Raw genomic sequence first — 27,909 nt, 5'->3', positions numbered from 1 at the left:
CCAGACCAGTGATCCAGAGCTAGAAAGCACTATAATTAGAATCAGGACTGAGACTGAAGACCCTGGGGTTGTTTGCAAAACTAATTAGCTAATGTCATTAGAAAGCAACAGAGAATAAGCAAGAGCCAACTCAGACTCTACAGCAATCTAAGCTAAGGACAGTTTAATAACTGTACTTACGATATGTTTTAAATGAAAAAAAAAATCACTTTATGGAGTAGATTTCATCCTGGGCAATATCCATACATCTTGAACTTGGCAAAATGGCTTGCAGAAGAGGGTTTCATCATAATAAACACAGCTACTTCACAGCAAGATTTATTAATACATCCAAAAGAAAGAAAGAAAATCATTTTGTCACACTATATACAGATAATACATACAGTGTTTTATACACATATTACATCAGTTTTTACACAAGAAAAATATACATAAAAATGTAAACTTTTGTATACAAAAACCCTTAAACAAATTAAACAAGGACCAGATAACAAAAGGAGACCAATCTATTATCATTTAATTGATTTTTTTTTAAAATGGTAATACAGTACATTCATTGAGAAGTATGAGGAACATGTCAGCCAACCTTTCCTATTTAAAGGGAAAGTACAAACACAAGCTTTCCTCCCCGCCCCTGGAATGCTGTCCGTGAGCCTCCAGCACTAGAAGCAGTGGTGCGAGTTGCCATTGCTGCCAGGGACCCTGAAGGAAGGGACCCTTCTTCTTGGGCACCTCCATGCACCACTCTCCAAAAGTGACACGTCCACAGAAGCAACCTGGGCTGGGCTGTTTGTGCGTATTAGCCAGTCTTCCAGCTAATACCATGAGACGGGACGCGGCAGTGCCCGTTTGTATGTTCCCTTTAAGCAGTCATTAAGTGGATTAGCGTTGCTGGAGGAAGTTGCTTATTTTCCCAATGTATGGTATGCTGAACACATGTGTCAGGGATGAGAGGGAGGAAGGAAGGGGTGTAAGAGACTGCTAATCCTTGCTACCATGCAGTTACTTCAAAATCAGGTACGTTTGCAAGCTACAATTCACTGGTTCAAAATACACTGCCTCACCTTTGCTTTCCCACTGCAACTTGTTTACATTTTAAACTCTAGTGACCGAACAACTGTATGAGGCTCTTTGTTACAAGGCTGTTTCTGATATCAAAGCATGATCAAGCTACCTTTAAAATGACACCAAACACAAACTTCTCGGAGACAGCCTTAAAAAGAGAGAGCATTCCCTCTAAGCACTTCAGATTGTCCATTTGCCACCTTCTTTTATTAAGTCTAGGATAAATATATTTACCCTTAACTGCAAAAAGGATATTGGTTGAGCTTCTGACATCTGTTTTGCTCCACTTGCACATAAACATTTTTGGGAATTGGAGGGAAAAAAGCCCAAAAAACAAATCCACAACAATAAACCTGAATTTTAAAACCTCAGGCATAAAATAAGAAGGGAATTATTTAACATGTTGGTGAAAAAACAATTGCAGAAACTTGAACTTGTTGGAAACAAACAGACGATAGATTCCAATGAAGGCTCCTCACATTAAATAAGTTAGACGGGTTACAGACATCTTCAATAAAAACATCCATCCTCCACAAAGTATGTTAAAATGAAACACAATAGTGATGCACTGGTATTTCTCCTAAAAAGGACAGAAGGACATGAAATCTCCTTAGTGATATCAGTACTATTGAATGTAGGAGGTGAACAATGATTTACGAAAGTAATGAGGGGAAAAAGAAAATCATGAATCATTAATTATAATTGGACAAAAGGGGATGGGGCAGAATGCAATTACTGTATGCCTCAGAAACACCTGAAGGAAATAAATACTTAGAAACTTGTGTTTCCATTTCTTTCACCTAAACAATGGTGGAAATAAGGGCTTGTCTGCTTGCTTTTGTTTTATTGTTTCCTTTTGTTTCTTTTCTTTTTTAAAATAACAACCCTTCTAGTAAAAATTCAAAAGACAATCACAAATGGCTTTAGATAATTAAAAGTCTCCTTTTTAAAATAAAACTTTGATAACACATTTCTCCATTTCTTCTATATAATGCAGCTTCAGTGAAAATAAGTAGTAAGGGACAGCAATTTGCAAAAAAAAGTGTGGAAAAAAATTGCCAACCAAGGTTCGTAACATATACATATGTATATGCAGGACATCTACACTCTATATACATATTTAATATATGTATGCATGAGTATATATCAGGAGATAACCAACAGGTACATTCTCCACATACATAAACTGAAACAGCATAATAGGTGTGTGCATATCAATCTATATGACACACAGGCAGTACACAGACATACCCATACACACGCCCCAACACATGTATCATAGAAATCGTGTGTGATTGCATGAAAGCGCCGATGGAACGGTACACCAGTTACCTTTTTCTAACAGAAATGCAAGGAAGACAAAATTCCATGGCTGAATTGTGGCCAAGAAAAGTTGTGTCATAGCCATATTGAAAACATGGAATCCAGTATGGCTCAATGACAGAACTGGAGCAGCATTCTCCTCTGAAACTGAAGCCTAAGTTACACAGCACTTCAGTGTGACTGAGCAGGTTGCTGACAGCTGCTTTCTGCTAAAAGGATATAGAAGCTCAATTTAGCCAGAAAATAGAAAATAAAACACTTAAGCCCACAATTTACTTGCATAAGCAAGATCACCCAATACACAATTAGATGCAAAGTGCTAGCATGTTAATGATCAATTCTGCACTCCATTTTAAAATCTGTTTTATGGTAAAGTGTAACAAACTGTGTTTCTTTTGATATGTTTGATGACAACCCCATTGCTCAGAACAGAGCACAGGGCTGCGTTCTGCTTACTGCCTGTGTTACGGGAAACACAAACCAAACTTCTTCTCTGTCCCTAGGGTTGAAAATTGGAAGGTAATATTTGGTGGGTGCAATTTTCTCATTTTGACCACTTAAATATGATGCTGGGTTAACCTTTTAATATGCTAGGAAGCTTTGCATCAGGTTCCATGAAAAGTTTGTATTCATCTGCAAATCAGTCACAGTCCTACTGAATCACAATTGAAGCTGGGGAAGTTTGCATAAATTCAAGCAGGTGCTCAGGGCCCAATTCAGCTACCACTCCAGTCACTGAGAGAATTTCCCTAATGCATAAGCAGAGCTGGATTGGGCCATTAAAGCTGATTGCTGCTAGCAAGAGAAACTGCAGAGATGCAGGGACAAGGAGGAGCTGGAATGGAGGCAATGGAGCAGAGAAGCACAAGAAGTTGGCATTGAAAGAGGCCTCAATGAGACTAAATATAAAACAAAAGCAGAGACATAGCAACGAAACTCCACTGTGAGGGCTGAGGTAACAAACCAATGGTGATCAAGCTCAGATCAGTCTCCGAGTCATCCAGACCCCTCAGAAGAATTTAAAACAACTTGTCTGGCACAAGTGCTTACCTGTTACACATATGTTATGTGGACAGTCCCTCTCTAGCTCACACACTTACTCATGTTACAGCTAATGTACAGGTGTGTGATACAAGGTATATTCCATCTATAAATCTGTATGCATGTATATATAGATTTAGATTGATTGTATTCACACATATTTATTGTACATCATGAGGGCAAGTCCACATTCAGCAAAATGCTACCATTATCTCATATACAGATATATCTCTCTGTACAAGTATACATAAAAATGGGTCTATTCTCCTCCATAAAGCCATAAAGATTTATGCTCCTAATTCCCATTACCACCAAATAAGCAGAAGAAAAGGCCTCTGACAACTTCTACCTCCCTACCCTTTTGCCTGTATGCATATGTGCCAGAAACAAATTGTGGAGAGAAGGAAAGGGGGGGGATGCCTGGGGGGAGTATCAACATAATGACATGGAGGGGAATTTAAAAAAAAAAATTGTAAAATAATTTCAAATTTCTGTTCAATACTGGAAGCTCTGTTTTTCTAAAAAGGTTTTTAAAGTCACAAGGATCATCATACTTAAAAGTGATACTGTATGAATAAATAACGATTAGGTTACTTTCTCCAGCCTAAACAGAACAGTCTGAAGAGTGAGCCAATCCACAAGAATGTTTCTGACTTCTCACAATTTCAAGTGAGAGCTCCTGTAAAGAAATCTTCTTTCTCCAATTATGAAAAAAAGGTAAGTGGTCACAATCAAATTCAGAATTTCACAGCCTACGTGAAACTCCCTTGACTGAATGCGTGTTTTGTTCTGCAATCCCACAACAGCAATTTTGCGGCAAAATTGATACACACAAAGATCCTCAGAAAAGAAAAAAAATCTACTTTGAAGACAAGATCCCTTTATGGAATGGAGACCACTCCACAAACAGTACCCCTTACAATCTAATTGGAAAACCCAAGTACACAGATTGACAACATTTTCCAAGTCAGACCATAGGAGATTAGGGTATTAATCTGCAAAGATACAGCAATTCTCATGCCTCTCCATCCCACTGAATGCAAACCCCCCATTCAGTTTCTCCTGAAAAACTCATTTCTTCCATCGCTCCTCCTCCCCGATTTGTTTTATTTAAAGGCTGTCTTTGGGAGCTTGGTATTTTCATGGCATTTTAAACAGGGCTCAAAGCAACTTATTTGAAAAACAGTAAAATTGACATGATATCAGAGTTAGCCTTATAACAGAAGATTATATAGTAGAGAGTTTCAGTTATTTATACAACAGTGAGGACATAACAACCCCCTACTAAATAATCACATTTCTACAATACATTCCATCACCTCTTGACTACTTTTCTCTTTACAAAACTATGACCTACATACAATATACACATTCGTATCACACATACATCCCCCCCCAATGCATATTTTTTGTGTGTATATATAATACATACATGCACACAAGCAGTCTAATTCTATTTATAAGTCACAGTGGGAATTCCTTTGTGAGGAAAGGAGGGGAAAATTCCTGAATAAGACACTGCAGATTCCTAATGTTCCAACTTTTCAAATTCCAACTCACAGAGCTAACTGGAAATAAATACATTTAAAAAAAGAAAAGGTCTTACAAACTTGGTTCACAACTCCCAGCTACAGTAGTTGGATTTTTAAATTTGATCTATTTACCCTGTAACTAAATTTCTAATCATAGGTACAAACCACGGATAAATTATTGCAGAATGTAACACTCAAAATTTAAAAAGAGTTATAGGAACAGTAATATAAGGGTTAAAAAGAGTTCTATACTTGTTGATACAGGATACCATTTTATTTTATTTATATATATATATCTATATATAGATATAGATATCTGCAAGGTAGCAAAGAATAGCTGTACACCTTGACACGGCAAAGATCCAGTGTAAAAAGGTGCTTCACTAGTTTGTTTTTCCAAAAAAGCTTGTATATAATTTTATAGCTATTAAAAACACATATGCAACATAATTCATTACACTCAATACAGCTTTAGTATAAAACTTATAATTTATGAGGTGATGTTAATAGCATAAATTAATATACCATTTCTCTTAAAATCTACAATAAGTATTCTGAAAGCTCATTGGGGAAGGGTATCTTTAAATAAAAAGTTTAAAGCTGAGCGTGATGAAAAAGATTCTGTATGTTGAACTTGAGATGAGAGCCCCGAGAAGAGAAAGAGTCCGTAAGCCAGACACCGTTGACTATAAAACTGAACAAAGATTTCTCCTTCTTGCACTCTCACTTGGGTGACGCTCTACCTTAAATTATTATTTACTTTTAAAACTATTTACTTTTTTCTCTTTTTTTCCTGGTTTTTTTTTCTTTTTTTTTTCTTTTTTTTTCTTTTTTTTTTTTTTGTTAACTGCCCTTATTTCCACAAGGAATCCCTGAGACATACCCAAAACTGTACAGTGAAGTTCATCACTGTTCAGAGAAACTGGTTCAACCCCTTCTGGTAGGATGTAGCTATTTTGCATGAGAATCAAAATGTCCATCACTTCAGAATGAATCTATTTGCACCAGAACCAACTACACTGTTTAAGATGCAGGTTAGAGAGTCATTTCAGGGTAAATCAGTCCACTCCAAGGTAGAAGCCAATGCCATCGCAGTTAGCTACATCAGAGCAATCTGCACCAAAGTTAAAGTTTTCCAGAGGATATCTGGGAACATTACCTATCCAGAGTTCATCTCCGTGGGCACCAGCTGACAACAACAGAAAGCAGGTTAAACATTAGCATTACTGGACCAAGTTCAACATGCCTACGTGCTCGACACACTGGTAACTCTGGACATCTCACTGTGTGTGTGTTTGGGGGACTAGCAAGAGGAAGAGTAGGTAGAATGCATTTTTCTACAGCAAGTTAAGTACAGTTTTATGGGCAAAAGCTGAAGTTTCATCCTACTCACTTCCAGACCAAATTCTATAACCTAGAGTAGACTGAAAAGGTGCCAACACTTACTTCAAGGAAACAGATAAAGAAAGCCTTCTCCAACTACTGCTCTCAACTTACAGCCATGCCCACTTTGTCCTTTCATGCTTCCACTACATCACCTCATTCCACAGTAGCTAGAGAAGGAGCAGAGTAAAACAGGAAAGCAAAGAACCACCTTAAGAAGTACCAGCACAGCAAAGGGAAAATAGTCACTAATTTTTGGGGTTTTTTTTAAAAATAGGCTGAAGTCACGAGTGAGAAAATTGTTTTAAGACGCATCTTTTCTAACTCCTCCTCCCCCAAACTTTTCTTTCCCAACAGTAGTGTTTTTGTCTCGTTTTAAAGACAAGACTGAAACCTTAACTGATTAGTTAACTGATCTCTTATGACCAGACCTCTCCTTAAGTCCCAAGTTTAGTGACCACTAATACAGATTTTTGTCACCAACCCTCCTTACTTTTATTTGGGCTTGAGCATATTAAGAAAGAGTAATTTAGATACTAATTTGTGACTTTCTACTGATACACATCTCAAAAGAAGAGGAACTTCTGAGAAGGTAAATTCTTGCTAAAAATGCCTGTATATTCATTGCTAGCGTGTGCACTCCTGTGATCAATGTTGTACCCTCAGCATCTAGTTCATGACATATTAGCATGCTGTGAAACATCTCCCTACTCACTGATCTGAGAAATACTTTGATCTATTGCACTGTCATTCTAGCATCCAAACTGTATGTTTTGAATTGCAGGAATCTCTCCTCCTTTTCATTTTGCAGTCACATTCGCTCAGAACCACAGAAGACTTACCAGCTGGCATAATTTACATTGGAGAAGTGTCTGAGAATGGGAAAATAGAAGCAAGAAAGATGAAGAATGTAGAGTGGAAGGAAATAAAGGAGGTACAAGATGTAGCCCACAAATCCCCATCATTAAATGTTACCCAAAACATCAGAAAGACCTTGTGACCAGAAGGTGAAAAAGACTTAAAGATCTGGCCAGCGCACTAGCCCCAAACTATTCCTTCAGTTACTATTTCTACCACCACTGGACCTTGCAAGAAGTCTGCCCAGGAGACTCCTTCACATGTAAAAATACAAAAGAAAAAATACACCAGTTCCACCAGGGAAGCTGTCCGGACAGTCACACAAATGTCGCACTGCCGAAGATCACTGCAGGTAACTCTTCTATTGTTTGTCAGCTGAAAGCACCTCCTGCCACCATCCTGCGCCCCGCAACTCTTGAAAGGTTAACTGCAGGTAGATGACTCTTCTAAAATTTTTTCCCTCCTCTCTGCCCAAAGGCTCATACTGTTGGAGAATTCATGAGTGGATTTAGCTCACTGCAGCACAAAGACGGGGAGACCAAATTCTATAACCTAGAGTAGACTGAAAAGGTGCCAACACTTACTTCAAGGAAACAGATAAAGAAAGCCTTCTCCAACTATTGCTCTCAACTTACAGCCATGCCCACTTTGTCCTTTCATGCTTCCACTACATCACCTCATTCCACAGTAGCTAGAGAAGGAGCAGAGTAAGAGGCCCTTGGAGGCCCAACAATGCCTACAGGGAAATGCAGCAGCAAGGAGGCTGCATGAGCTCAGGGAGCAGCCGGAGCTCAGAAGCAGCCTAAGTAGCCACCAAGGCCAGCTTCTCAGGGAAGAAAACTGCCAACCAAGAGGTTTATTGTACACCTCTGAGGGACTCTCCCGGCAAGTAGATTCAATCCCAGACTGTATTTAGATGTGGTTACAGCAAAACAAAGCTTCAAACTGAATTTGGCTACTGGCTTGCAGGTTCAATCCTAGGTCTTTCGTCTTGGCCATGCCCTAAAGCCAGCAGCAGCTCACAACAGAATATCCTAATTTTTCAATACTCATCTTCCTTTTTTAAAAATAATAAAATAAAAAGCCACTTCCCTTGGCTTCTCTTTGCTATTAGGTACAATTCCCCTTTGACAATTTATTTTCTCTGATTTTTGCCTAGCAGGCAATAAGCTTCTCAGGGCTTTCAGTGCTTTCAAAACGAGAACTGCAAATCCCCATTTTCAGTTAGAAATCTAGCTGTTGCCATTTTCTCCACAGTGCCTGAGGCAGACCTGCAACTGTGCTACCTCTCAGCATTACCAATTTAAAGCCTTTATGCTCAACCATAGAGAGAAGCATGCTACTAATGAGAAGGGATCTAAGCAAGAACCTGGAGGAACTGGAAAGCAGGAGGAGACAAAATGATGCGTCTTTTCCTGTATCATGATTATGAAGCCAAAGAACAAATCAACTTTGAGGTATCTAAGTGCATATGGTTCCCCTCAAAGCTGGTGTAAAGTCTTCCTAGGTGAAACGAAACGTCAAAGTGTGTCTTAAAGAATGCCTTACACACCAGGAGAGCATGAAGCTATTCCTGATAAGCCTCTACACTATCAAAATTTATCTTGTGTTAAGTACTTTTGTACAGAGACTGAGGTGCTATTATTGCCAAAATTATGTAGATGATATTCTATTCGATGTCTAATTTTTTTCATTCTTTAAAACTCCAATCTTATGTAAAGAAATTAACTTTTAGGTTCAACTAGCCTTATTCCATTTCTCAACACATAATGGGCACAACAGGTATTGAGCATCTGAAATTGCTACACTGGCTCTTTGGTGAAGGGCTGGTGAAGAGTGCTAATTGCTGTAAGAGCTGATACTCAAAAACATTTGTGAGGGAGCATGGATTCTACTCAGGAACCACATAAATAACAGCCTCAAGGACTACCTTAACCAGGCCAGCAGTATTTCCCAGAGGAAGAGGTGTGATGTTTCTCTGACTACACCCACCTCTCAACTGGATCTCTCGCATCCAGCAGTAAGACACTGATGCACTGAAGTCAACAGGTTGTGTGGGTGTAGAAACCCACCTGGAATGATCTACCTTGTAAAGCTAAGATCAAGACCCGTAACTGCTTGGTAGCCATGTAACCATGAAATTGGTGGCAGTGAAAAAATGAGAGGTGAACCAGGAAAAGGCAAGAGTGGTGGCCCGTTTTAGAACACTGTGGCAGACAGGACAGAGGGATTCCTATTTCAGCTGTATACAAACTGAAGTTTATTTTTGAAAGTGCAGCTTTATTGCAAACTTAGTTTGCTCATTGAAAAATGTTACGCAGTCACTTTTCAGGGAAGAGTCGTCAAGCGATACAAAAATTGCAACCTAGGTGGGGGAAGGGACTTGATATCCTAAGCTACTTCAAAGGAACGCAGGTACATAAAGGCCATTGATTTCAAATGGGAATCATGGACCTGCATAGCTCTGACAGCTTTTGAAATTCCCTGTCTAAATCAATGCACAGATTAGGAGCTGGATTCTGTTCTGAGTTAGACCAGTACAAACTCACCGTGACCTTAGACCGGAAAGCTCCTCTGTAATTTATACCAACGCAACCAAGCAGAACTTGGCTCTCAGTTCCTATCCTCTCTTCCCCCCCAGCATTTGCCAAGAAAGAGAAATATGATGTGGGGCAAATATACTCTGCACTAGCTGCAGCTTCATTAGAAGTTTGATGGGCACAAGAAGCATTTCAAGACCAAAGCCCTGAAACCAATACACAGAAATTAACACCCTCTAAAATTACATGAATACACAAGCAGATTAAAGAATTAACCATTTGGTATACTAGTTCTCCACTCTTTTTCAGTCAGACATCCCAGCACATCGAAGAAGGTATATGAACACAATGAAAATCATCTGCAAATCAAACAGTTGTCTCCTCAACAAAGTATGGGTAACATAATACAAAAATAAATAAAAGCCTTGTCAGATTTGCCTCATTCACAATATCACTGGGCATTCCTCAATCAGCAGGACAATCACAAGCAGGATTTCATAGGCTTCAATTAAACTTTTTATGTGATTTAAAAACATTTAAGTGTTACAAACATATTTAAATCACCACTTAAAAATATTCGGCTTATATTATTAAGATCTATTTTACCATGTATGAAATAATGACTTCATAACAACAGAAGCATGAAAATAATTTTTGTTTCTTCCACCCACATACACTTGCAATTTCAGAAAAGGACATATGCATTATCCATACTCCTTTATATTTAAAGAGGACAGATCAGTCAAGAAAAGAGGAATAGTGTGATTGCTACAATAGTAAAAAGACACAAGACCTATCCCATTTAAACTCTGTTTCTTAGGAAGATGGAAGGAGAGGATTGGTGTGTGCCTGACTGCTAACGAAATGAATTTCTATAGCAACTAAATTCCATTCAGTGATCCTTTGCTCATAAAGTTTATTAGGCCTCCCTATTACATGTGCTTGGTTCTCTTAAATTCCTGAAATAGACCAGAATACACGCAGGTAGGACTTTTTACTGTAAGGTAGAATAAAATCCATCATCTACAGTACAAGACTGAAATGTAGAATTTTCTATTTTCTCTCATCTGCATCTCTGAAACAAACCAAGAAGAGTAGAGACTTATATTAAACAGGAGCTACTTTTACAGTCAAAGTCAGAGTACAGTAGCAAGTGTGAGCCCTATAGAGTCATAAGCAAATTCCTTCTTGATAAGGAGATGCAAGTAGACACCTCAGAATTTCTGCTGCTATAACCTCTTGGTTTAAAAAACAAATTATTAAAAAGTAATAATTATTTTTAAAAATCTAAAACCTAGCTGACTCCTTTCTTTAGGAACTGGAATTACTACCAAAGAGTGAATACTATCGTTAGCAGGTGATCAGTACAAACAAAACCATCCTGCAGACAGAAGGAATTCTCACCCATTTTGCTTTAGTGATTTCTCTTTTGGCTAGCCATGACTGCTGATAGGTACCTGCTAGTTCCTTACATACATTCCACTTCCCAAACAGAGCATCAAACCCTACAAGTGTTGAAAAAACTATATGGCTCCCAGGGAATTAAAAACTATCCAAGAAAGTCTCATTAGTTAAACATATTGTGAGAAATGCATCCATTTGAAACTTACAATGGATCTGACCTAGACTTGTGTGGATGGGCAGAAAACCAACCTAATTCTTCCTGTTTCAGCTGGGAAATTCCTGTCAGTCTGTCAGGCAAAGAGTTCTGGACAAAGACACACTTGAAAAGGCAAATCATCAATGCTACAAGGCCACAGTAATTCAGCAAGGAAGGGAATTTCTCACAGGAATCTTCACTAATCCATGATCTATATTTCAATCCTTCTGTTTATCTTTCTTTTTTTTTTTTCCTGGGCTAACTTCATATCAGTCTTCAAATCTATGGGCAACCAGACAACTGATCCCTTTGCTACTCAATGAATTAAAAATCATGATAATAAAAAAACCCAAAAATCAGCATGCAGTAAGAACAGTGACCAGTTCTGGAAGGGGACAACTCCCACTTCTTCACCAAAAGAAGAAAAGGAATTGCTGCTCCCTGCACCCCAAACGGACACACGCACACAGAGGAGGTCAAGAGACTATTTCAAGAAACTGCCAAACTCATCCTTGAATCATGATCTTGATTTAGGACTTCAGTGCACCATTCTCAAATCAATGTGTGCAGCCAAGTTTTCCATGCCAGATGCTACCTTTGGAAAAAGAGTAAATTAAAAAAAAAAAAAATAATAAATCAAGAGACTTCTGCCCACTGGAAAACTTTCTACCAGATGCTAATGGGATGGCAAGCACTGATCCAAACCCTAGGGAACAGTAACATGCATCAATGATCTGAGGTATCTTCCCATTTCTAGGTCTTACTGCTAAGATCAATTACATCCAGTAACTGTGCTGTATCCTTAAGGAATTATTGGGGAACAGTGAACCTGCCTGCAATAAATGAGCACCGGTGCGTAACAAGCACATGTGAATGCTACAGCAAGGTTCACAGAGGGCTAACCCTGGTCAGTACTGAAGCGGGGGTTTTCTTCTCAACCCCCTCTTAAAAAAAAGGGAAGAGAAGACAGACAAAATAAAGAGAAAGGAAAAAAGGAAAGATAGAAAACACAGGTCCCCCATCTACCTGCAGGGAGCCAGGCAGACAAGCTCAGTTGGAGGTGGTGAAGGGCGCGGATGCGTTATTGGTACTGGTAGCGGTGGCACCGGTCACTGCGAAGCCCGTGGGAGGAGCTATGGAGCTGTGGCTGGGCTGCAGGTCCTTGGGAATGCCACTGTGAGAGCTCAGCTGGTGCCCAAAGGCTGCGCTGAACTGAGGGAGCTGTTGTTTAGGGGAGGTGGAGCCCATGAGTTCAGCGGAGGCAGGACCCATGCCACTGAAACTGGTCTGCGGTAACCCCGGAAGCACACTGGAGCTGTTGGGGGTCACAGTGGCGAAGGCAGGCTGTGTGGTCTCTGAGTGCGAGGTGGTAGGTGGTGTGGACAGGGAGGTGGACAGGAGGTGTCCATCTGCACCAAGAAGGTTGCTAAACGGAGAGGGGTCCCCAAGATTGACAGGAAGATTTCCCCAGTGAGTTCTGGGGTTGACCACCCCGCTAAGTGGCACATCCAGCTGAGTTGGGAGCAAGTGCTGTGCCATCATGGGCATCTCTGCTGAGAAGGTAGCTGCCAGGTTATCACCAGAAAAGGATGTGGTGTGAGGGGATGTGATATGGTCACTGTAGGGAGACGGCACATGCTCACTATCATAATGGCTTCCATGGGGTGAGGAGTGTGAATGGTCACTGCTGTATTGCTGTCGTGAGGTGATCAGGTCATCTGCCTTGCTCAGCAGCTGGGCAGGGTGGGGCCTCTGGGAGGCATGGCTGCCATCATGAAGTCCATGAAACTGTCCCGGGAAGGCTCTCTCCCCAAGGCCACTCTGGCTTATCAGAGTGGCAGAAGTAAGGCCAACGTTGGCTGGGGCTGAGAACTGCCCCTGGATCTGCCCTGCCAGGGGCGTAGGTGGGTTGGACAAGGTAGCAGAACGGAGCAAGTTCTCATCCAGCTCCAGACCGGAGAAATTATCATGTACTATACGCCCATTCAACAGCTCCCCCAGATCCGTGTTAACCTCTCGACTCAAGGACTGCATTCCCGGAGCTCCAGCACCTGTAGAGAACACCCCTATCGCTCTATCTGACAGCTCCTGAACTGGCACACCATCTGTCTGTGTAAGTACTCCAATGGTACTCAGGCACTCAAGAGAAGTTACAGCCTGTAGGGCCCGTTCCAGTTCTTCAGCCTCTTCTGTGGTCGGAAGAAGATCTCCATTTTTACCTGCAGAAACAGGGACACCAGCAGTTAGTGCGCTGCTCTCAGGTGAGCCTGGCCCCAGCACTCAAAGGTTGCAGATGTACAAACAGTTCAGTACAGAGCTGCATTGTATGGTAGCCTTCCAGCACGGCTTGCAGTACACAGAATATCATTCATCAGTGTTTACTAGGTACACAAGGTAAGAAAACTGTGAAATTACACCTTCTTCTTCAATGGAAATCCCCCTCTCCCCCTTCTCTTCCACATACTACAATAGGAGATGCCTCTTAAACTTCCTAGAATTAAAGTAAAAATGCTTATGCAAGATCTTCTTCAATACTGCAATAATAAATAGTTTCACAACCCCTCTTTCTACTTACCACATTACAGCCTGGACCTAAAATTTCCACAGACAGTATAATTTAGGTTAATTTCAATTCAAACACAGTCCAATGTCATGTTATATCAGAAAATGACCAAAGAAATCACGTACCCAGCTCCAGGCTGTTCTAATTTCTTTGTTATATGTGATAGGTACTGAGCTTTAGAATGCAGAAATTCAAGTACATTTCTCACCAAAAGGTAGTTTCAAAAATGTATTTAAAGATATTATTTTCACTGTCTTCTCTTTTTATCAACGGCCAACATTGACTGTGATTCCAGCCCCACTCGATGGCAGAAAGATGCCATTACTGAGAATACTCTTGATTAAATTGTAACACTGACAGGCAGTAAAAATGTAAAATGAATTATTAAAATACTAAACCAATTATGATTTTCAGAGCAGTAATTATATGAGCAAACAGAAAACTATGCACACAGCCATCATAAAGCCTGCTTTACTTCAGAGCTCGCAAACAATAGAGCAAATGCACACTTCCTTCTCTAGAATTTATTACCTCTGTAGGAAAGCAAGCAAGCAATTCCACAAAATGCAGTTTAGAAACACTCACTTCTTCAGTTCACCGGTTGTGTTCATGCTAGCATAAAATAAAATGGTACCTTCAAAGAAATCAAAATCTTGCAAGTCATCGGGCAGCCGCGGCAGGACATCAGAGAAGTCCTCCTGATTCAATTCCAAGTCATGTGGAATGTCTGTGATTTCATTGGCGATATCATCAGGCAGCTCATCGGCACTGAGCTCGGGTGTGGAGGGGCTCCTGAACAGAAAGGAACATTAGTCCCTGGTGTTCAATTCTGCTTCTTCCAAAGGACAACTATCAGTGCATAGCCATCTACAATGGATGCTTCCCCACACATTTTTTCCCCCATTATCTAGGAAGAAAATGCTTTTAGGAAGTTTCTTTAGGAAGCTTACACTTTGGCTACTCATTAATTATGTCAGAGGCAACATCAGGAGCCAGATATTATACCCATCAAACCCAATCATTGCTCAAATCCAAAATGACCCACCCAAAAGGTTTTTTTCAACAGTCACATGGAGATGCGATTTTTAGCCCTGCTCCAGATACTGCTTGGCACAAGAAAGTCACGGCTTTGTACAGTGGTCATTGGCAACGCTCAGGCCAGCAGTGGGAAACTGGGCAGGAACAGCACTGACCGTATGTGGGGTATCTCTACTGGCAGTGAGACACTGGCAGGCATGGTGAGGTTCCCTTGGGGCACTGCAGGAGGAATGGGTTTCTGGGGCCGGCGTGGGCCTCGCCTTCTCTTCTTCTTGTGTTTTTTGGTAAGTGCAGGCGGCTTTGTTTTTTTCCTGGGTTTCCTCTGCTGCTGGTGCTGAACTTTACGGGAGCTGTCCCCTCTCAAGAAATTATCCTTTGGGAGTGAAACAATACCAATGGGAGCATATTAAGAACAAGTATTACTTTCCTTGCTTTTTTCACCCTGGCCATTCCACAGACACATGGAATGGAATGTAAGAGGGATTGTTAACTTACACCCAGGCACAGTTTCAAAAACTGAGCTGTTTCCTTCCTCATTGACCCCCATGGCAAAAATAACACAGACCAAATTATGAGGTATGGTAAATAGGAGATTGTGCAGTGTCACCTTAAAAACGATCATAGCAAGCCCTAACTGAACAGTGCAAAACTGTAATCTTTAGCAGCACTCCTGTAAGTATTAAAGACAAAACGCCATTGTGAGGTGCTGTTAATCTGGATAATGTGCAGCAGCTGAAGCCAGAATCCTCAAGTGCCCATTGACACAACAGAGGGACAGCAGTGAGGAGGCAAAATTAATACTGCTCGACTAGGGTAAGGATGTGGGTAAAGAATTATGGCCTCATTGCTTCTGAACAGTAGTCACTGACCCATTAAAAAATAAATCAAACCATCATCAGTCTTCAGTTGCCATCACACTGGGAATGGCAGAGGATTGTATTTGCTACAGAAGTAAACCTTGAGAGACATACTGAAAATTGCCTAGAAGAGAGGGAAACCCCATACAGATGTGTAGCACGAACCCTCACATTTTAATCCAAAAAACTCCAAAATACACAATTATTGGAGAGGCTGGACAAAAAGAGTAACAAAAAACTTTCAGTAACCCAACAAAACAAAACAGGCAGTTTTACACCCAATTGAAGGTAGGACAAGAAGCATTGAAAGAGGGGCAGGACAGAAGTGGGTTTGTGAATTATCCTAAAGGTTTTGTTCTGGAAGATTGGTGTCATAAAAGGAGAGCAGAGGACATCAACTTCATTTCTCCATTCTCTCAACTTGAGGTAGGCTACTGCTTTTTCTCTGGGATCCACAGATCCCTGAAGGAGGTTAAAGATAAATTCTAATAGTTACTAAAAGATAAATAAAGTAGCAAAACCATTACTTGCATCATTGTATCTACATTTCCTTTAGAAAATACTTTGGGCCCTGTATACTGAGACTCCTTAAGATGCAGTGCTCTAATACCACACTCATATTATATTCAGATCCAAGGACCAGGAGTGAGCCCAAATAAAATGACCGCAGGATCCCCCACAATGATCTTCTATTTCCCAATTCAAGACAATAATCAAATTTCCTCCAGTGAATAATATTCTCATGTACAGTTTTTTATATCCTCAAAACTGTGTAAAAGATTTTCACAACATACTTTATACTAATTGGGAATGTTTGGCAAATTTTACCCTTTTAAGAATAATAATAGCAAAAAACAAGCTCTTGTGTTCATAAACTTGCTAGTTGTCAAGGAAGAGTTCATAGGAAGACTGGGGTTAAAACTCCTGATCATCTCAATACACAAATCAATACAATTACGGCTTTGTACTTACCATTTTTTTGGCATGTTCTTCGCACAGAGGTGTCTGATGTGTAATGTCAAAAACTGGCACAGAGCACTGTTGACCATCTGCAAACTTGGCTGTGCAACTCGAGAAGAGCTGCTGAGAACGGTTCAATAAGATATCTGTGTGTTTCTGCATCAGGAATAACACCAGACAACGGTGGAGGAACGCCCTTTGATTTATCAATCTGATAAAGATCAGAGCCTTCAACTATATCTGTCCATAGACACTATTTTTAATGAGTACCTTAAGATTGCTATTCAAGTTCAAAGCTAGGTAAGGCTCAAACCCAACTTTCAAAGTGAAAAAACTGCATTCATGCAGAATCTCTAATGATTTTATTATATACTGAGATAGTTTTATAAAAGCAGCCATTTCACTAATGAGTTCTTAGCAAAAAGAAGCCTTTTCCTGGAGTCTAAATCAATAGATCAATAGTAGCAGTTGGAACAGTGTAGTCAACAGGACTATTTCCTTACAGACTAATGACAATCCATACTGAAACATTAAAGAAAGAGTATTTCTTAATTCAATCTTTTAAGGTACATTCCTGGCATTTATCTTTAGAGCACAGACAAAGAAGTTTCAAGATCCTTCCTGCTCCTCTGAAAAAAAGATGTGAAAGCAGACAGAAAGGTCAAGTAAATCCAAATGTAAGCTTGCTGAATTTCCTTCAGAAAAATCCCTAGCAGGAGAAAAATGTTTCCAGACTTACAGCAAATCAAACAGATATTTCATTGTGTCTTTTTTCAAGCAACATTAGAAGCACTCCTTCCATCTTGAACAGTTGTCAGACCTCAACATCACTATGTATGTTCATAAAATGTTAAAACAAAACAAAACAAAAGGACAAAGAAAATGAAAAACCTGCAGAACAATCCAGATAGCAGGATAGCAGACTTGGATGGATGGGTCAGAATCAAGAACCTGTTCATTTTAGAGAAGAAAATGCAGAAAGAAAAAATGGGCATACATGCAAAATCACTACTCTAGACTACCCTGCTCTACACACACCAACAAACAAGACCACTTAAAATTTAAAAAACACCCCAACAAAAAAATCAGAATCATGAGGCAAATCCCAAACACAGCTGCACACCACGGTGCTCTCTCATAGAGGTTTTGAACTGCTCTGCAAACTGCTTTTAAGTGGCCTGCAAAAAATCAACCAACAAAAACAAGGCATCTGCAAAACAAAAAGATTGAAAAGGTGCTGCAGCCTGGTAGTAGCTGAACATATCAGCACTAGTCACTTTTAATATCAAAACCAAAAGCTCCAGCAAAAGGAGTCACCCCAACAAAGGTACCAACAATTCTTCAGGTAAAAACAAAAAAGACAAAGTCTGTAGAATTTTTAAGTATTACAGGTCATAAGTCTGCCTTTTTACAGCCTTCAGAACCAAAACTCACATCTAATGTGCTCTCTCCTTTCTGCGATCTTCGGCCATTGACTTTTAACATCCTTTCCAGGCTTTGCTTGAAATTCCAAGCACAGAGAACCCTTTCACATCAAGACTATGAGGTTCTGTGACTCCTTCTATTCTGCTTCTTTGAACAACACAAAATATGATTTCCATCTTTCTAGTCAGTGTAAGCCATCTTTTTATACTATGTATAAAAACCTTTTTCCATAAAACTGTCAGCGGAAGGTGGTCTAGTGGAACCTACAAATAGCTGCATGAAAGCCAAGAGGCTGAAAGCCACATGGTTTGTACCAAGTCATTGTGAAGGATGATCATTTTGTAAAGGTTTCTTGCACACACTAAATACAGCTTACAAAGTAAAATGATGTTCCTATTACAGATACCAGTAGCAAACTACTTATCTTCACTGTCTACAGACCCAAATCACACAGCCAAATTAAAAGCAAATTGACAACACACTAACAATAGGTATTTCTGTGTAAAAACTTATTTGTCAATGCAAAAATCTAACAAACAAAAAACCCCCAAAACAGAACAGCTTCCACGCCTGAATGCAACTCCCTAACAGAGTTAAGAGGATACGCTGAAAACAGTGCCTGGTGAATGGAAGGGCCTTGTTAGTGCACTGCTCTCCCTTCGAAGTTCCACTGCAGATTGTTGGTTCTGCATCTCTCTGCCTTGCTTGGCTTGTGCTGAAAAGAAAGCATAAAAGAGTTTAGAGACAAACCCCCAGTCTTGGGTGGTTACTTAACATAATTATTATACTGAATGTGGCGCAGTAGGATGAAAAATTGTAACACACGTGTGTGTGTCATGATCCAGATGGGTGCACACTACTACCAGGCTCTACACAGGGACACAGAATAGATGTCAATGACAGGTGAAGGTGTGACTGTAGTAACAAGATTATTGCTTATTTCACAGGGCCTTGATTGTAATGAGAGGTGCTATGTGCTACTACCATGTAAATATTACAACACCTTGCAACAGAGCCAAGGGCAGCAGTACGTGAGTGTCAACACAGGTGACCCTCAAAATGAGGTCGATCTTTAGAATTCAATGTATTGGGTATGCCTAGATGGGAGTCAAGTGCACTTCCAAGCCTGTTCATAAATCAAAAACATGCCGAGCATCCCCAGAGCTTACATGCAAGCATGTGCTCAGACAAACTTAGACTGAGCTCTGGAGTGGCAGAGCCTGAGCGTGCTCAACATGGATAAAAGCTCTCCTTCATCAAGGTGCTACAGCCCAATCCACCAGCAGGTGCCCGGAGCTGGGCGTTTCCCCAGCACAACCTCTATGCTTTGAGCCTGAGCTGCAAGCAGGCGACCAGACAGCAGTGTGGACGAGCACTCAAGCATTACACAGCTCGCTTGGGGTTAGCCTGCTCTCCAGGCATGTGTCACCTTCATGGAGATAAAGCTGGCGATTCCAGGGCTGACTTGCACCTCTGTACACGTTGTTTTCTAGGTTGACAAAAAGCTGTCTGTAGCCTGACTGTTTTCCTTCAGCCATTTCTGTCATCAACTGCATTTTGACTGAGCAAAGTTAGCAGTATTATTCCTGTGAAAAATTTTGTATCTGAAAAGACTCTGTGGTTACTTAAATTGACCAGAGCAGTGATGACAGGCATACCTGGCTTTGCTGGTCTACCCAAAACAATGGAAACTTTTTTTGCTTAATAAAGGGCAAAAAAATAGGGAAAAAACCAGCAAGAGCTTGTCAGTTCAGGTGAAGTTTTGCTGTAGTTTAAGTTTGGAGAAATTTATACACAACTTTGTAAACCAGTAATGGACTTCTATGTTACACCTCAGAGCAGCTCTTCAGCATCAGTCCACCTCCCCAACAACAAACCCTCCAACTCTCATGAACCACATCCCACTGTCAAGGAACAAAAACATCCCATTAAAAAGAATATACTCTCCGTACCTAGCTCCAATCTGCATCTCATCTATCCACTACACCCCACAGTCACACATCCTGTAAAGCAAAACCACAACAGCAAAAGGATGCTTCTGATACCCCAAATGTAACATCAGGGTTCAGACTTAGTCTATTCCTGCACGAATATGAATCAACCAACTCTCCATATGCTGAGAGCTGGAGGGATATTGACATTATCTAGAAAGAATTCCCACAGAAGGTAACCTTCAAAGTTGTTAGAAGTTATGTATTTTGTTGCCAAGTTTTATTTAATGTTAGATTGAGTTAAATCTAACAAAAAGCATGAGCTTAAATTTGTCTGCTGGGAAGATAATTAAGAGGAGATACAGACTTTTCAAAAAAAGCTGTCTGAAAAATGAAATCTGAATTTAAGCAGTGAACTGCAGACCAGACTACACACCTTCTACTGGCATAGTAAAGTACCAGATATTTGGGCCCAGGTACTGCTGAACAAACTATCCACATTTTAAAACATAAAGCTGGAGAAGGCCTGTCTTCATGGAAAACTCTGTATGCCCCATTTATTTCACTCCACTGACAGGCATTTATGTGTCATGGATTTTCTGCCTTGTGCATGACTACCAGTTTCAGAGCTCATCATTTCAGCTGCTGGATGCTCAGCCCATCTCCACCCTGGCCCAGCCCCAGGTTCCTGCAGTCACAGTCCTGCAAGTCTAACCTGGTACAAGCACATGTAGCTCTCCGGAGTTCTTGCATGAGCTGCCCTGCGCGCTCCGGCTCTCTGCTGGCCGCCTGCAGCAAGGCTTTCCGGAGCGTGTGCCGGCATTTCTTCTGGCGAGATTCTGCCCGCTCCAGGCGGCAGAGGTGCTTGTATTTCTGCTGAAAGTAAGTGCAAAGTCTGGTCACCCTGGAACTCCTGTCATCTGCATTGTCATCATCAGACCTGAGGAAGGGAAAATAAAAACAAATATGCTTTAAGATACTGCTGGGTTTTTTTCCCACTAAGCTAATTTATCATTTTAATAGAATTGTTAAGTTGGCATCCATCTTCTAGCCACGCAAACATCCAAACACTGAAATCAGGCAGGGATGCTTGAGAAATAGTAAGAGGAGGATCCCTTTTAAATTCTAAAGGTATTTGCCTTTCTTAGTATGTCATTATTAGAGGTTACATTAATTTATCATCAAGTCTGACACATGTAAATGTCTAGAGCCTGCTGTTCAAAAAGAAATCTATACTGTTAACCTTTATTTACTGTAAATGTCTCAGCAAATGAGACCAATGCTTAAATCAAAGTGCAATTAATGGAGAGGACAAGGGTGGGGAGTTGTGTAGCAGGAATTTATCGAGGAAAGATCATGCTGGAGAAGATGGTCAAATTCTAACAAGTACCAAAACTGCTGACTTTTTCCAATTCCTTTTTTTCTGCCAGGTGGTGTATTAATTTTTAAACCAAAACACAGATTAACACAGCTAACAGCTGATACTGATTTCCCTGTGTTGCAGAGTTGCAGCTGAGTTACAGTACAATAAGCAGAGAAGAAATTCACATTTAACTCCAAAGATACTGAGGGAAAGATCAGACCAGGGCTAAGCAATGACCAGATCAAGGACTAATCCAACTCTTTGTTTGCTTAAGAAAGCCCTTCTCCATTTATCTTGGCTCTCTGAATGTCCAGGCACATATCAACAAGACCATCAAATCACATCAACACGTTCAGTCAAATGAAGTAAAAGGCATGAAACCGAAAATCATCACTGGAACTTGTTAAAACAACAAGGTCCATGAAGCTACCCAGAAGTTCTCCACAACAAACACTAGTTTGCAGAATGAGGTTTTTGTTCATGGAGTGACAAAATACACATGCTGAATCTAAGCACACTCTTTGTTCAGTTTTTCCTTTAAGTTTTTTCTTTAAGAACAGAGAAACTTTTTGCCAACTTTCCTATCTGTAACACAAAGAAAGGGCAGAGGAAAGAAGAGAAATCCAAGCAAATGAAGCAAATGAAAAGCTCGCAATGTTCAGAGCCCGTGGGACTGCATGAGCTGACACCCAAACCTGTGCAGAGCAAAGGAGGCCACCACTGAGATGCAAGAGATGTGGAATACCAGGCATGATATTTACTAAATAAAGTAAGATCCAGAAATGCAGACAGCAGATCTGTCCCCAAAAGGCAATATACTGAAGACCTACTTCATCTCCTGGAAACTCTGACTCTATTTACACAAACGCCAAATGGAAGAGACTGCAGCCATCTCCACTACGGCTTTCCTCGAAAACTCCACAGCAGCAAACACTGCCTCTGGCACAAATGCACGTTTTTATGAAGTTTTATGTAAAGTCAACCATACTGTGTATTTTGTCTGTTAAAATAGATTACAGCTTATTTTCAAGAAGCATAAATTAAAAGTAATTAACCTCTGCAATTACATGCTTAGCAGCAGATATAACCTGTTAAAAATATTTAACATATGTAATGTTTAGAATATTTTTACATTGAAAATTAAAAGAAAATACACTTTTAAGATCTCTTAGGAAAGAATGCTTACTGGGGAAAACTACCTGTTTATAAAAAATTAACTGTGGGCTATTCAATTTAGATTTTCCTTTTTCCAATGTATTAATAAAAGAGGAATACATGGATATTTATAGGTAGGTTTAAAATGTTAGGTATTTCATTACTGCTCTAGGCCAAGACTTAAAAACAAAGCTACTGATTTAATTTTAGATATGGTTAAAAATTAATAGTAACAGGAGTATTCCTTAGGGGAAATAAGTTTCTTTTGGGTGGAAAGTGTTTTTTAATGTACATTTCTCTATATTTGAGACTTTTTACTTCTCTCACATTGAAAGAGCCAGAAAAAATGTCATTTTTTGCTAAAATATTTTTGATCTTCAGTTTATGAGATCTTTTTTAGAAAGTGGATGAAGACATATATCAAAGGTATAGAAAGAAATCATGCCTGCAGTGGGCAAGGGCTTATTTTGAGCCAAACAGTTTCTAAAAGCCTGTTCAGAACTTTGTTCCCAGGCCAGTAAGATTAGCCAAAACATTTATATGTTCAAAGAAACATAAAAATATCAAAATAAAACCTCCCTTTTTTTTTCAATAGGCAAGTCATGAAAATGAAAGATACTTTTATTGTTGTTCTTTCATAAACAAGTTTGCCAAATTCTATTTATTCTCCTAAGCTGCATAAGGAACTTCTGAAGTTCAACTTAATGTGTGGCATTTCATTTTTACAAAGATTTCTGAAAGTGCACACGAGCCATTTGATAATCCAAAATGTTTTTTCCCAACCCTTCCCTTTCAGACTGTCATGTGGAAACATCAGGGGGATTATTGCTGAGTGTTCATGAAGAAAACAAAGACAGCACGAAGCAGCAGAAAGGAAGAGCAAAAGGGTAGCACAAGCAGCCAGGCACCACCAGGGAACAAGGAGAACATGCTCTCTATTCTGAGACACCCCAGTAACTACACTTTAAATCCCTCCTTACAGAGCGTTTTGAAGAACCTTCCCTTCTTTCTTTTAGTTATTCTACTTATTGGGAGTTATTAAATCCAACTTTTGACAACACAGCGTTGGTATTTGATCCTTTGAGCGTGCTGGTATGAGGAGGGACTCGCACTCCCTTTTCAAACTTGCTACTTAAAATGTTTGCTTTATCTATATTTCAGTGTAGGAAGTGAAAAAACACTTTGTTAAAAAGTAATTTGTTTTCCAGTACTTTCTAAGATACCAGACTCAGTAATCAAATAATCTAGGGGGAAGCTTCAGTATTCTGCAGCAGGGAACAGCCCCTGCTTTCTCTCCAAATTGCTGCTCCCACAAGGGATTCCTCCCACCCCAGCAACCTTCTCTGCCAGCACCCAGCCTGCACTGTGCCCACTGCCAACTCCTATGATATTTGAACTCAAACATTTGTGCCTGCCTCGAAGCACTGCATCCCGAAATCCTGGGAGCATAGGAACACAATTTTTCAAAATTAAAGCACAGAATAATAAAAGCAAACATTTGGCCTGCGTTTCCACAGATGATTGCAACAATGTGAATTTTGCAGATTAAAAGGCCAGAAGGCAAGTGAACCAAAAAATATATTACTGTAGTCATGGTTTAACCCCATCCAGCAACTAAGTACCACAGTGCTGCATGCTCCCTCTCCCAGCATGCCCACTTCTCCCTGTTCCCACCAATGGGATGGGGAGGGGAATCAGAAAAAAAACACCTCATGGCTTGAGCTAAGAACAGCTTATTAGTGAAAACAAAGGAAAATATAATACTACTATGTACTGTAATGAAAAAAAAAAAACAAACCAAGAAACACAAGTGATGCGACTGATGTTCAGCCTGACCACTGAGTAGTGATTGGCCTCTCCCAGCCAGCTCCCCCCAGTTTATGTACCGGCCATGCTGTTCTAGGCTGTGGAGTATCCCCTTGGCCAGCTGGGGTCAGCTGTCCCAGCTGTGCTCCCTCATGGCTTCTGGTGCACCCCCTCTCTGGCAGAGCACAGGGAACTGAAGTGTCCTTGACTTAGGGTAAGCACTACTTAGCAACAACCAAACCATCAGAGCGTTATAACATTGTTCTTGTACTGAACCCAAAACACAGCACTGTGCCAGCTACTAAGAAGAAAATGAGCACTATCCCAGCCAAAACCAGGACACTGTTAAGACATTAATTTTAAACAAATCTGGTGAATTTTTGAGAGTTTAAGAGCAGCTAGAGTATCACACGAGAAGTTCAATAGAGGTTTCCCCCACAATCACACAAGCAGAAATGCTGAGAACCTGCTGTCCAGTAAAGCAGAAATTAACTGTTCACTTTCTTTCAATAGTCTATTCTGAGAAGCATTCCTTCCACTGTCTTCCATGGAGTCAAAAGGAAAAGGACAGAATGGAGTTAGCTGGTGGGGACCACAAGCTCAGACACAAATGAACAGAGAAAAAAGAGCTTTAATTTTACTATGAAAACCAGCAATTAAATCCCGTAAGTTTAAGTATGTGACTTTAGGAGTCACCAGTCTGCACTGCCAGATCAGCAAGACAGAGTCACTTTGACAAATCAAATCTCCCCAGAAACAGCCTGAACTAATTCATCTTCAGCAGCAGACACACCACACTGCAGAAGTGTCAAAGTGAAACATTTCAGGTAATAAAAACCTCTACAGAAGTTTTCAGAATAGGAGCTAAAGTTTTAGAAGGCTGACATTAAGTGAATGCTTATCGATAATCAAAATTAGTACAAGTTGTTGAAGAGCTAACACTGGGCAGGCTGATGGAAGTCCAAAAGCAGCCAATTGCATACAAAAATGTATCTATCATGCATAGTTAAGATAGTATTTAACTGAGGCATACAAAGTGCTAGAATGGAACAGAAAATGTCAAGACAAGGTATTATTTTCTCTCAGTATGTGAAAAGAGTAGGAAGAATCCAGAGGAAGTTAAGACAAACAGAAGACAAAACACACAGAGACGACCTTTATAAGTTGACAAAAAAAATAGGGATCTATGGAAGAATCAAATCAAATGTCAAAGAAAGAAGAACGCAAGGAAAGTTATTTAATAGATATATCTGCTGTGAAAAATTATGTTTGATATAAAAGTCTGAAAGTCTGTTCATGTTTTCCCAAAACACTTTATTTAAAAGTTGCCTTTTAAGTTAAAAGTAATGTTTGTGAGAGCTCACTCTGTAACTGCTGATGCCCTAAAAAATGACGGTCACTCATAACAAAAGAAGACCCTTTTATTTTAAAAAAAGTGGACTCTACACACTCCTTAATAGCTTTGATGCGCTGAAGATTCTCAAGATTTAGCATCCTGGTGTGTGTCCTGACAACAGAGATACAGCTTTGTTGTTCACCTTGAGGACAATCTTCAGAGATGTCAGGAAATTCTAGTAAGTTTCAGAATTTGTAACAACATCATAACAACAAAATAAGGTTTCATTAACATCATTATTCTAAGTGTTAGTGGTAGTTAAAAATTTAAAATATAGGGAAAAGTAGTAGTATCAAAAAGCCCAGTTGCATAGCGAATGAGAGTCATGTTACAGAAACAAATTCTACTGAGACTCCCATTTCTTTGTTAACAACATATGACAGTTTTGTTATAATACTATACTTGGGATGCTTTAACTGTGCACCTTTAAATTTACATTAATAGACATATATTATCATATCCTGTTGTAAGTTTAGATTTGTGACATAGCAGTATATGGAGAACATCAAAGGCCTTTCTGCACCAGCAGCTAATTCCTGCTTCTGCTTATCCTTTTGATCCCATAACTTCCTTTCAATGCTCACAAGTATTGACAGAGGTTTATTCAACACTTAATTACGAAAAGAAATACCACGGCCTTTAAAAAAGCACATTAAAACAATAGCCTACATAATTATCATAAGAATTACTGAGTAAAATGTAGCAAGTTTGCTAACAAAGTTATTCACAAACAGTAGGAAAGACAAGAAACCAACAGCAACCCCATTTGATTCTAATTCAGGACCTCCAATCATCAAGGCACACAAGTTCATGAATAAATCCCACTAAACTCAATTAAATTTAGGCTAACAAGCTTAAATCCTTTCCTGATGCATCCTTCTGATAGCAGACTGCACAAAGGTCTCTAAGTTAGCTGGAAACTGGGACAGAAGGTGACAAGCTGTTCCATAGCTCTTACAAACAAATGAGTTCAAACAATCCTTTGTTTCAGCAAAACACTTGAACAAGTGCTTAGGTTCCACTGACTCCACTTGAAGTGAAACTCACATTTACATGATTTATTCCATCAAGGCCAGCATGAATACTAAAGAATCATACTCACTCAGGTCTCTCATAGCCGAGGCTTTCTCGGATAGACCACGCAACCTGGTACGGGGAGGTTTGCTCTGAATCCTCCAACTCTTCTCCACTGTCTTCAGACCAATCCAGCCCTAAGGGAATTGAAAACATGGAAGTTGGATGAAAAGAGCATCTCCCTTATATAAGCCTCTGAGCAACCTAAGGCACAAAAGATGAATGTATAGCATAGTTGCAAGCATAATTACGTTTGATTAAATCATGCAGTATTCTCAATTACACAGGAAAAGCTACAGTAACAGCTCTGTTCTAAGTGTGGTAGTGTGCAAACAGCATGCACTGATTTTTGTCATAACTGAGTTTTCTTTTTAAAATCCTTACTGGCTTCTTTATCCATAAACAGTGGAAGAAAAATCACCAGCTTTCTTACCCACAGAGAAATACTGCAGTCTTCATAAAAGTATGAGGTAAGAGAGAAGTCCCTGTCATGAAGAACTGACTACTTGGTAAATTTTAATACTATATGATCTAAATAGGCCAATTTCATTTCTGTTTATATTCTGCCCCCTTCTCTGTGCCCCTTCTTCTTCATAGAAGAATATGAAAACTGTAAGACACAGCAGAACAGACAGAGATAGATACACAGCTACCCAGGATGTTCCTCTGCTCAGTCTCTGTAATTGCCTGCCAAATGCACATATTAGCATGAAGAAAGAGATAAAGGGAGAGATACAAACACTCTTGCACTTTCACCAAGCAGCATGTTTTCACTTAATGATGATGCAGTATGATCAACTTAAGGTGTGCTCCAGCAGCCTCAGTTAGTCAATCTACACACAGCTGTTGAACAGGACAGCCAGAAAGAGGCCAGTAAGTTCTCAGGTGGAACATTTTATCTGGAACTTCATCTTTTGTAGCTTTTCCTACTCTCTCTCCCACATCCAGTGACATTCTTGCCACTTTCTTGCAGCAGATGGGATAAAATCCCATTGCTGC

The 27,909-nt window shown here is 39.9% G+C and overlaps 1 protein-coding gene across 5 annotated transcripts in view; it reads right to left on the bottom strand.

The window, feature by feature from the left end:
• Positions 1-447: 447 nt before the first annotated feature.
• Positions 448-27,909, bottom strand: part of INO80D (INO80 complex subunit D) — a 46,170-nt gene continuing 18,708 nt past the window's right edge. For 2 of the 5 annotated variants that reach the window (XM_082285160.1, XM_082285161.1), the window contains exons 6-13: positions 26,939-27,047; positions 20,832-21,056; positions 18,791-18,900; positions 16,773-16,906; positions 15,099-15,316; positions 14,540-14,697; positions 12,369-13,561; positions 448-11,937 (exon numbers count right to left, since the gene is read on the bottom strand). In XM_082285160.1, coding sequence (XP_082141286.1) covers positions 12,393-13,561; positions 14,540-14,697; positions 15,099-15,316; positions 16,773-16,906; positions 18,791-18,900; positions 20,832-21,056; positions 26,939-27,047 — 2,123 coding nt within the window. In that variant the 3' untranslated portion in view covers positions 448-11,937; positions 12,369-12,392. Of the gene's footprint in view, positions 11,938-11,997; positions 13,562-14,539; positions 14,698-15,098; positions 15,317-16,772; positions 16,907-18,790; positions 18,901-20,831; positions 21,057-26,938; positions 27,048-27,909 lie in introns of those variants that run through there. The other 3 variants (XM_082285162.1, XM_082285164.1, XM_082285163.1) reach the window with 3 other exon arrangements.

The sequence above is a fragment of the Coloeus monedula genome (genome assembly GCF_965178545.1).
Source record: "Coloeus monedula genome assembly, chromosome: 7".
Classification (NCBI taxonomy): Eukaryota; Metazoa; Chordata; class Aves; order Passeriformes; family Corvidae; genus Coloeus; species Coloeus monedula.
The sequence above is the reverse complement of the archived record's forward strand: the minus strand, read 5'-3'. Positions and strand labels throughout refer to the sequence as shown.